Source organism: Nomascus leucogenys, chromosome 3, assembly GCF_006542625.1.
Source record: "Nomascus leucogenys isolate Asia chromosome 3, Asia_NLE_v1, whole genome shotgun sequence".
Lineage (NCBI taxonomy): Eukaryota > Metazoa > Chordata > Mammalia > Primates > Hylobatidae > Nomascus > Nomascus leucogenys.
The window spans coordinates 8,521,539-8,531,962 of NC_044383.1; the positions used below are offsets into that span (position 1 = coordinate 8,521,539).

The following is a 10,424-nucleotide window of genomic DNA, read 5'->3' on the forward strand; positions in this document are numbered from 1 at the left end:
GGTCTTGGTGTCAGGAGCAGGCCTGGGGAGCCAGGCAAGCGGTGGAACTGCCTGTATACTCACAGGGGTCAGGACGCAGTGGGGTGGGGCTGCCCCACGGGCAAATCCCAAAGCAAAAGGCCAGGGAAGGAGAGAGGGCCACTCAGATTCCAGACCCCTTAGGGTCCTGGAAGCAGCAGCTTCACACATCCACCCCTCACCCTCCCCACACCCCTTACTTGCTACCAGCCACGGTGTCCTTCTGAGCCCCTCTGTTGGAACAAAGACACTCCGGAAGATGTGAGTCTTCAAAAGCGTGTTAATATAAACTAAAATTTTCCATCTTTCCCTGGCACAAACAAGGGAATTTTTGTTTGAAAACAAATGTCCTTTGTGCTCTGGGTAGAGCTGAAATCCCAAGTTTGAACGCAGAGGAGAATACAGCTTCATGTGCCAGGGGCTCTCAAATCCTTGTCCCCCGCACACCTCTTGCTTCTCCAGCACGTCGGCCCCTCACCACACAGCTCCCGGGCCCATATGGGTGCTGACCCTGCCCTTCCTCGGCTGGACCAGCCGCTGCTTTCCAGGCAGAGAGGGGAGGTCCTTGCCTGTGGGACTTCCTATTTCTCCATTTCTAGAAGTGCCCCTCACAGGCAGTGGGGCCAGAAAGGCACCAAGGCCTCAATGACGGGGGGCCTGAGAGGGGTGAGATGGGAGGTTGTGTTTCCTGAGTTCTGAGACCCACAGAAGAAGACCAGGACCAGGGACTGCGGTTTTGGAAAATGTGGAAGGGCTGTGAGTGGTGGATTTTCATTGATCCTGGTCCCATCTGATAAGGGCACTTGGAAGACATCTGCGGGGCCCTTTTGAAGGGCCCTTTTTGAGTGTAGACTGTCCAGACGTCCTTTGTCTCCGAGTGCATTCGCCACGTCATGCGGTCAGCGGGCCTTTTGTGCTGAGGGCTGGGAGCGGCAGGTGGCTGCAGGCAGGCCCTCTCCTGATGAAAGAGGGTCCCTGGCAGGCCCAGAAAACAGGGCCCTCCGTGTTGCACGAGGCAGCGCACTAGGCCTCTGGTGACGCCTTCCGGGATTGCAAGGCTCTGAGATGTCAACCCTGGAATGATGGGCGAGAGTCAGCGCTTCATGGCAAGAGCAGGGCGAGGCTGGAGGAAGCTGCTCACCTGCACTTCTCCCCACCAGCCAGGAAGACACGAGGGGAAGACCTCGAGAGGGCCCTACACCCCTCCCCACCCCCGCTGCCTCTGGCAAGCTGGTTTATGTGGTTTCTGTGCCAGTGGCAGTCGTGGAGGGATCAAAGCACGATGGCATTGACCGTGAGAGAAAAGCAGCTTGCCTTTTTGGGGCCGTTTTCCAGGCTCCATGGACACTGGGAGGCCCAGCCTGCGAGTGTCAGAGCCACCCATGGTGTGGCACTTGAAGGATCAGCTTGACTCATCCAGAAGGGAGGCTGCATCCACGGAGCGATACAGGACAGCTAAGAAGATGCTCCCTCCGAGAGGGCGGTGAGGTTATGGAGGTTCCTGGCTGTGGCGCCGCTGCGGTCCGGGTGGGAAGGTTCTTCCATCCCAGGCAGTGGCCGCAGCTCTTCCTCCTGCACCCTCTCCCCGTCCTGGAACTCTGCACTCCGGGGAGCACTTGGCACCAAGGAGCTGAATGTCCAAGTTCGGTGAGAAGACTGACCGGATGTCCTGCCTCAACCTGCCTTTTTGTGCCACGCCCACCCGGGTGCCTTTACACACGTGGCCTTGCGGAGTCTCTCAGCCAGCATCAGCTCATCTCCCAGGAGGAGCTGCTGCCGCTCACGCCAGGCAGCGCGGCCGAGCCAGCCCCGGCAGCAGCACGGAGCCAGTGTCCTTGAGGGTGATTCTGCTGCGGGGCCTCCCTGCTGGGCTTTAGCCCGCCCGAGGAATGAAAATTGTCCCAGCCGCCAAAGATTTTCTTGAACCTCTGGCATTGGCCTCAGTCTGTCTGACTCTAATAATAACATGGCATGTGATCAAGCCGCAGCTTCTCTGCTGAGCTATTTCAAATGAACGAGGCCTGTTTCCTGCAAGATTCTTGGCATCCAGCTCGTGGGAAAGTTGGTCGGCCTCAGTCACAGTCAATCACACTGTTCCCTTGGCGAGTGTCTGTGGCGCAGAGGAGCCCTCAGTGGCCACGTTGGGTGGGTGGGTGACCCGCTCACGGTGGCTTCACCTTCTCTGAGCTGTGTGTCCTGCTGAGGGAGTCACTCTCAAGGCCCTAGACCTAGGGGTGGCCCTTTCTAGACTCAGCTGTCTAGAAAGTGGGTTTGCGGCACCCACCAGTCTTGTTTCCTGTCCAGTAGAGCTGAAGAAGCTGCCTTGGTGATTGCTGTCCCCACCCCAATCTTCAGGACTTAAGATAGAGGAATCCTGGGTGGATAGTCCTCTAAAGGAATAGAGGGCCTTAAAGGTGGCCCTGTCCCAGTGCCTTGGGCACCCCTTGCTGGGAGAGGCACTCCTAGGGGGTACCAAACCTGCGATTAGGAGGGAACCTTTTCACTTGGGCTGACATGGTGCCCAGATAACCACACCCCTCCTCAGAGAGTCAACTGGGAGCCACAGGCTGGCTGCTGAGCCCACCTTCTGGAGCCCCACCCCTGGCTCGGCCCCTCTGGTCTCTGCTGCAAGCAGGCGTCTGGATCTCCACCTGTCGGGTGTAGGGAGGAGCCGTTCCCAGCCTGGCCCTCTGCCTGCTTGCACCCCTGTTGTATCTGGCAGTCATTCATTCTTCCCCAGACACCCTCTGGCTGAGGAGGGTTAATGTCAGGGCCCTTTCTGCCTATGACTTGGGTTAACTCTCCACGCCACAGCTGCCTCGTGCTGGGAGATACTTGACCCTGGTCTCTGCAGCTCGTGTGGGGCCAGAGGGCTCACCCTAAGCCACCCTCGGCCCTGACCTGAAGGCTGCTCCACGGGGCAGGGAGGGCATCCTGTCTGCTCGGAGTTCTTCCCACCAGAGCAGGGTGCTGAGCACAGGACCACAGGGCGACTGTGCACACGCTTCGGACATCAGTTCCGTTCCCGGGGCCAGCCCTCGCATCCGTGTGGGGGTGGAGGTGTTTTTTTAAAACCAGTATGTTTGAAACGTATGTTTTTTTGTATCAAACTGTTAGCATACCTTAAAACCAAAAGCCATTCTTTGTCACCCCTGCCAGCTCCATGAGGGAGACTCTGAGGGGTTTGAGTCTGAGTGGGGTCCACCTGGAGGAGTCTGGTCTTAGGCCCACTTAGCCACTTCCTGCCACTCCGGGTCCTTTCTTGGGACTCAGCGCAAGCCCAGGAGGAAGCCAGTCAGGCCCAAAATCAGCCATAGGAGTTGGGCTGGTCGTGAGCCACGTCCTGGAGCAAAAGTCCTCCTTGGGAGGGAGCGGTGGATGTTGGGGCTAGAGCCTCCCAAGCATCAGAGCCGGAGGGCCTACCGCCCACGTGCCCAGCCCCGAGTCTGCTAGACGATAAGGTGGGCCTCCCCCGGTGCCAACAACCCTGTCTCAGGAGGGCGGGCTGGCAGCCCCGGGGCTTCCCCGCTGATCTTGAGGTTTTCTCATCTCCGGCCTTGGCCTCGTCCCTTTCAGGAATTGCTGTGTGCAACATCCCGTCCGCAGCCGTGGAGGAGACAGCGGACTCCACCGTCTGCCACATCCTCAATCTGTACCGGAGGAACACGTGGCTGTACCAGGCACTGCGGGAAGGCACACGGGTTCAGAGCGTGGAGCAGATCCGCGAGGTGGCCTCGGGAGCGGCCCGCATCCGTGGGGAGACGCTGGGCCTCATCGGCTTTGGTACGTGCCACCCTCTGTGCCGACCCCCAACCCCTCCGACACTGGGGCTGGTGTAGCGGGGACCCCTCGGGAAAGGCAACCCCAGCGTGCTGTTGAGAAGCCAGGGCAGGCAGGGCCAGCACCCTCCCCGTGTGGCACGGGGTAGGAGATCCGAGTCAACACCCATCAGGGAACTCACCCTAGAGGCAGGATCTGGGCTGGTTCTGGAAGAATGCGTGTCCACTGCTGTCTGCGGTGTCTGGCAGGACAGCATTCTCTGCTGTGGGGCAGCAGGCAAGGCACTGTGCCCACTAAATTTCCCTGGGCAGGGGTGAAGGGCAGGAGCTGTATGGGGGTGTGTCGTAGAGAAGCAGCCAGGCTTTGGGCTCGCGTAGGGGCTGGCGGTTCAGTGGAGACCCGGGTTATGGGCACGGCCTCACTCCTGAAGGCCTTCAAATGCCAGGTTGGGGTGGCACAGTCAGACCATCAGCTTGGAAGGCTCTCCTGAGAGAGGGGCAGGAAAAGGAGACGTGAGGAGAGGCCCAGGAGGGTCTTCAGCAGGGTGGTGGGGGACCAGTGCCAAGGAGAAGGTGATGGTAAGCAGCCTGATTCCACGGGGGCTCGAGGAGGTCCCCACCCTGCTCACCATCAGGGTCTGCACCGCACCCAGGAGACCTCGGCCCGTTGCCACTGAATCTCATCCCCACCGCTTACCAGCTCTGTGGCCTTGTGGGAATTACCTGAGCTTTTTGCCTCAATTTCCCAATCTGTAAGTAGATATTTGGTGGGATACATGGTATCTGCCTTTTGGGACTCCAAGAAGGCGCATGTGCACACGGGGCCAGTAATGTTCTGGCCTCCGGGAGACTTGCAGCTGCTGCTCAGCCCTTGCGTGGAGCTCCACGCCTCTCAGGACGAAGCCCCCGTGCGCCTCTCCCAACAAGCCCCGCTCTGGACCTGGGGTGCCACTTGAACAAGAGAGAAGTTGCTGGACGCTTCCAGGAGTGCACATCTTTCTGTCCCCAGTACAGGCTATGATCTGGGTCTGGCCTTGCCCGACCTGGGGTCTGAGTTTAAGTGCCGGGTGCTGGGGATCTTTTAAAAGGACCCACCGTGTTTTGACTTTGTTAGAAAGCAAATGTGGTGTGTGAACACCAGGCTCCCTCTGTCCAGGCCCCACTGGGTCTCATGGCTCAGAGATGCAGCTTCAACTCCATCTCTGAAGCCCCTCCTGGGGCCTCGGTGGTCTCTGACCAGGCTGCAGAGCCTGGGGGTGGTCGAGCACCCTGGGTGCACGGTGGGGCCTCCCTGGGGAAGTGCTTGTTTCAGGGGCTTCTGACTCCAGCCGTCACGGGACTTCTTCTCGGGGTCGTTCCTGTAGCTGTGCCCTTGTCATTCAACTTTAAAAACCCTCGGTGTATAGAGGTCAGTTCAGCCCCCTGCCGCCGCCCTGTTTTCTCAAGACTGTACACTAACCACTGCCACCACCACCCTGGATCCTCAGCACAGGGACTGTCATGGTCTCCTTGTTCCCTTTCCAGGTGTCTCTGCAGCCTTCAGGACTGTCACTGCCGCAGCTATCCTGGGCTAAGAGCTTTTGCTGGCCTCGGGTTCCACTGAGCAAGAGTTCCCCAGGCCCAGGGGGCTCAGTGCAGCAGGCGGGGTGGGATGGTGCTGCCGAGAGAGGGCAGCCTGGGGCTAGGGGCATGGACAGAAACTGAAGGAAAGGCGGCCTGTGGGAGCTGTGCATTTAAATAGGCAGCGTGGGGGGCCGGGGGGCGCTGTGACGGGGGAGCAGGTCTCTTCGGTAGGGACTGGGGATTAAGTCATTGGGTCATCAGAAAATCTTATGGATAAAGTTCAAGGGGTTTGTGAACTTGTAAAAAAAAAAAAAAAAAATAGCAGTCGGCACGGTTCAAATCTGAGCTTGGTGCTCTGGGCTGCTTTTCCACAGGCCCTCCAGGCCCTGGATCTGCAGAGTGTGAGCCCCACTGATGGAAGCATGTTCATGCACAGACGCCATGAGGGGGATGGAGGCTGCAGGAACAGGGGCAGGCAGACGGGGGTCCTGTGGAGTGTCAGCTCCCAGCAGTTGCAGGCTGGGGTCCTCAGTCTCATGTTGCCAGTGTGTCGGAGAGCCATCTCTCCGTCCCTGCCACCGTCCAGTGCTGCCTGCTATAAGGGGTGACACTGATGAGGAGAGGCGTGATGGTTTGTGCCTTGCTATGCTAGTTGCCCTGCAGCTGTCCCTGATCAGACTGGCCTTATTCAACCTTTGTTCTAAACTGCGGCAGTTGTCCTAGCCAGGCCGTCAGTTAGATGGAGCTGCTGCAGCATTGAGGTACCCCTGGAACACGGGCCGTCTGCTCGGAAATGCGCATCTTTGTCTTTCTCCCGCCTGTATCTTGGAGCCATGGCTTTAAAGATTCCTTCCGTGATCTCCAAGAGAACCAGTAGAGCATCAACACTAACCATTTTGTTTTCAAAATGCTGAAAACTGCTCTGGGAAGCTGGAGGTGCTATCGAGGGGACCCCATGGGTTTATGAAATGACAGCCGTTGGGGAGTGGGAGACACCTCCTCATCCTGTGACATAGCCGGCGGGAGGCCCAGGCTGCATACTTGCAGATGGGCGCGAGGCCCCACCAGTGGGCCAGGTCCAGGCCTAATGGTCATGTGCCCTGCCTCCCGCCCAGAACACAGTAGCACGTGGCCAGTCTGCACTCGGGCCAGCCTGCAGGGAGCCATTGTGCTCATGTCACCGTTCGCAGGAGCGAGCCCGGTGATGAGGAGGCAGGACATCACTCCCTGTTACATTGAGAGCAAGTTTTTCAGACACAAAGCTCATGTTAAGAAGCCTGCAGTGCACACAAGAAGTGGGGAGCGGAGTGGGAACGGAGGACACGGGTGCTGATGGGAGGGGCATGTGGGCTTCTCAGAACACTCGAATTGTGTTTGAAAATGTCCATAACAAGGAAGAGTTGTTTTGTTTTGTTTTTAACAAAAACCCTGCTGTAGCCAGTATAAGCAGCAAGCACTGTGGTCCTCAGCTGTCCTACATCGGCCATGGTGGCCCCTTACGGGCAGTGCTCACCTCAGGCCTCACTAAGCTTTGGGCACACGGTTTCTCCAGCAGCAGCTACCAGCGGGGATGGCAAGCCCGGACTCAGCTCAGAAGCAATGGAGGTGGCAGCGCTGGGGCGCGGGCTGTGGCCTCACTCACCTGGACGCTCTGTTTCTGTACAGGTCGCACGGGGCAGGCGGTTGCAGTTCGAGCCAAGGCCTTTGGATTCAGCGTCATATTTTATGACCCCTACTTGCAGGATGGGATCGAGCGGTCCCTGGGCGTGCAGAGGGTCTACACCCTGCAGGATTTGCTGTATCAGAGCGACTGCGTCTCCTTGCACTGCAATCTCAACGAACATAACCACCACCTCATCAATGACTTTACCATAAAGCAGGTAATTTGAAAATAGATGCCATGGAAGCTTCTGTCAAAAGGTGGTAGCACTTGTTTGTGGGCACAAGAGGGACACGGAGGGCAAGGGAGATGGTTTCTGGATACACTGTTGGGCAGGGAAGAGGCCCTGCAACAAACCAGTGACAAGCCAGGTGAAGCCCCTTCCTAAGCAGAGGAGGACAGGCGCTAGCCAGGACTCAGCTTCAGAAGCTTCCCAGAGCCTTCAAAGAGGCCAGCACTCGGCACAGTCCAGCCTTTCCACTGTGTCGCTTCCTCTCAGGATCAGCAGCAACGGCCCTGGCTTCCAGCCGCCACCAAAACTTCCCACTCCCTTCCCTCAAACTGCAGCACACACATTAAACCACCAGACCAGCAAAACTAGCTTGCAGCTTTCTTCTTGAAACCTTAGTACAAGAGGCTTCCACCATGCCAGTGTGCCTGTAACCGGCTTTTCTTTCCTTCCACAGATGAGGCAGGGAGCATTCCTTGTGAACGCAGCTCGTGGTGGCCTGGTGGACGAGAAAGCCTTAGCACAAGCCCTCAAGGAGGGCAGGATACGAGGGGCAGCCCTCGACGTGCATGAGTCGGAACCCTTCAGGTGCGTGTTGCCCCAGCCGCCTACCAGTAGCCCACAGGGCCCAACTCCACACCTGACCCCCACGCTTTGAACTTGAGGCCCTTTTCCCAAACAGGTCCCTGGGCAGGAAACTCCAGAGGTGACATTTACAGTCTCTGTTCTTCTAAGGATTGTGCTGAATTCTAATTGTAAAAGGGCTGGAAGGTTCCCAGAGGTCATCAGTGAAAGGAGAGGCAGAAAATTGGTGGGGGTGTGGTGGTGGTTCTGGTCTTTAGACAGACAGGCATCATCTCTGCCCTGGATTAGGCAGGACAAGCCTTCAATAGAATTGGGCTTTTTGATCTACCCATTATCCTGTTCTTACACAATTTTGATAATTACATTCAAAAATTCCCAGCCTTCATAAAATATCATCACAGATGTTCCTGTATCCAGGCTATCTATGTAGCTACTTTTCTACATGGCCAAGAGCTTCCTCGTGCTGAGGAGGGCAGGGAGCGTATGCGACGTTTCCCGCTTACTCTGTTTTTTCTACATTTTTCTAGCTTTGCTCAGGGTCCGTTGAAAGATGCCCCAAATCTCATCTGCACTCCTCACACTGCCTGGTACAGTGAGCAGGCGTCACTGGAGATGAGGGAGGCAGCTGCCACCGAGATCCGCCGAGCCATCACAGGTGAGCCCCTCCGTGCCTCTGGCCTGCCAAGGGCAGCCTCAGCTCCACAGCACAGCTGGCTCCCATCCTGCTGGCTACAGGCGGCTCTCGACAGGTAGAATTCACTTTTAGCATCAAATTTATATGAGTTGGGCCCTGTGTATTTATGTAAGCCCTGAACTAAACTTCACAAAGGGAACCATTCCCTTTAGTCCCAGACATTATAAACTCAGGGCAGACAGAGGCTGAAGGTCAGTGTTGAAGAGCTCAAGCACTTGGGCCTTTGGATGTTCTACATCTTTACAAATGCTTATTTCCCCACATAAGCAGCTACAGGTGTAATGTTGAACTGTGATTTGTAAAAATAATATGATTAATTTTAATCATCTTACTCTAGGTCGCATCCCAGAAAGCTTAAGAAATTGTGTGAACAAGGAATTCTTTGTCACATCAGCGCCTTGGTCAGTAATAGACCAACAAGCAATTCATCCTGAGCTCAATGGTGCCACATACAGGTGAGAAGAGGAACTGACTTTGTCTCAGCCTGTGAGCACCACACCCCGGGGCCAGGGAGAGAAGCCCAAACTTGGGGGCAGCTTACCTCCCACAGATGCTAAGGCAGGGTCAGAACAATCGGCCTTCTCAGCAGGAACTGTGTACACTGCCCCCATTTCTTCCAATGCCTAATTTCATGGAACAAACAGAAGCTCCTATTTTAAAAGGGGGTGTGTTCGGTCAGATGTGATTGACCACAGGTGCTACGAACTGCCTATCATTCTAAAGCCATCTTAAAACCAAAAGTCTTCCCAGCCACGTGTGGTGGCGCACACCTGTAATCTCAGCTGCTAGGGAGGCTGAGGTGGGAGAGGTGCTTGAACCTGGAAGGTGGAGATTGCAGTGAGCCGAGATCACCCACTGCACTCCAGCCTAGGCCACAGAGACAACGCCGCCACCCCCTCGACCCCACCCCACCACCAAACAAAAGGGGGGGGCTTCTCAAAGAGAAAGGTATATGTAGATAAGATGTTCAAGTGCAAAGGCCTGTGAGCAAGTTCATTTTCTAATTTGAATCTTATGTCCACGGAAGGCATCCTGTAGTTTGGGTCAGCTGAGAAACTGGAGCCATGTTTGGGAACGCAGAGTGGGGTAAAGACAGGAGCCCTCACAGGGAGAAGTGGTTTCTTTTGTGTTATTTTCCATGCACGAATCGGTTTTCTCCTACCCCGCACCCCCATTATTGCTGGCTTCCCAGGAAAATCAGTAGCCCCCTCATGCATAAATGAATGAAGTTGCAGCCTTGAATCTTAAGAAAAATTTTGCATACTCTAAACCAGGGTTTCTAGCTCTTGGCAATAGATACATCTGGGGCCAGATCATTCTCTTCATTCTTTTGTAGGAGGCCTGTCCTGTCCTGTGCATTGTAGGACGTTTAGCAGCATCCCTGGCCTCTACCCACAGGATGCCAGTAGCACCGCCCACTCCCACTCACGATGATTGAAAACATCGCCAGCCACATGTCCCCTGCTGTAGCCATAGTGACGACCAGGGTGCATTTAGTTTGTGTAATGAAGGCTCCAACACTCTTGAAGAAGCTATGCCGGTGCTTGCAGGTCATGTGGCTGTCTTCACATTTCCTCCAGTCCCGTCCTTTTGGCCCTCAGAAGTATTTTGAGCCCATCACAGCACCAGATTCCCCTGTTGGGTGGAGTTGGGGGCCCACCTCTTCATGTCTCCATTGTTATTTATTCTTCATGTAAGCCGGGGCTCTTAGGCCCCCTAGAACGTTGTGTGTGCACTGAGGAAGGGACTGGAAAGGACCCCAATGACCAGAGTCCTTTTGAAGGTCTTGGTGACAGGATGGCAGGCCAGGAGCTGGGGGTGGGGTGGCTACCATAGTGAGACGCCGCCTCCTCTACCTGGATGGTAAGTCTGTGTGAATACACTGAGTCCCACTTT

The 10,424-nt window shown here is 56.1% G+C and overlaps 1 protein-coding gene across 12 annotated transcripts in view; it reads left to right on the forward strand.

Annotated features, from left to right (window-relative positions):
* CTBP2 (C-terminal binding protein 2) overlaps window positions 1-10,424 on the forward strand; it is a 173,972-nt gene that overhangs the window by 160,226 nt on the left and 3,322 nt on the right. For all 12 annotated transcript variants that reach the window (XM_030805703.1, XM_030805720.1, XM_030805747.1 and 9 more), the window contains 5 exons: window positions 3,595-3,801; window positions 7,026-7,240; window positions 7,707-7,837; window positions 8,362-8,489; window positions 8,866-8,983. In XM_030805703.1, the coding sequence (XP_030661563.1) occupies window positions 3,595-3,801; window positions 7,026-7,240; window positions 7,707-7,837; window positions 8,362-8,489; window positions 8,866-8,983 (799 nt within the window). The remainder of the gene's footprint in view (window positions 1-3,594; window positions 3,802-7,025; window positions 7,241-7,706; window positions 7,838-8,361; window positions 8,490-8,865; window positions 8,984-10,424) is intronic.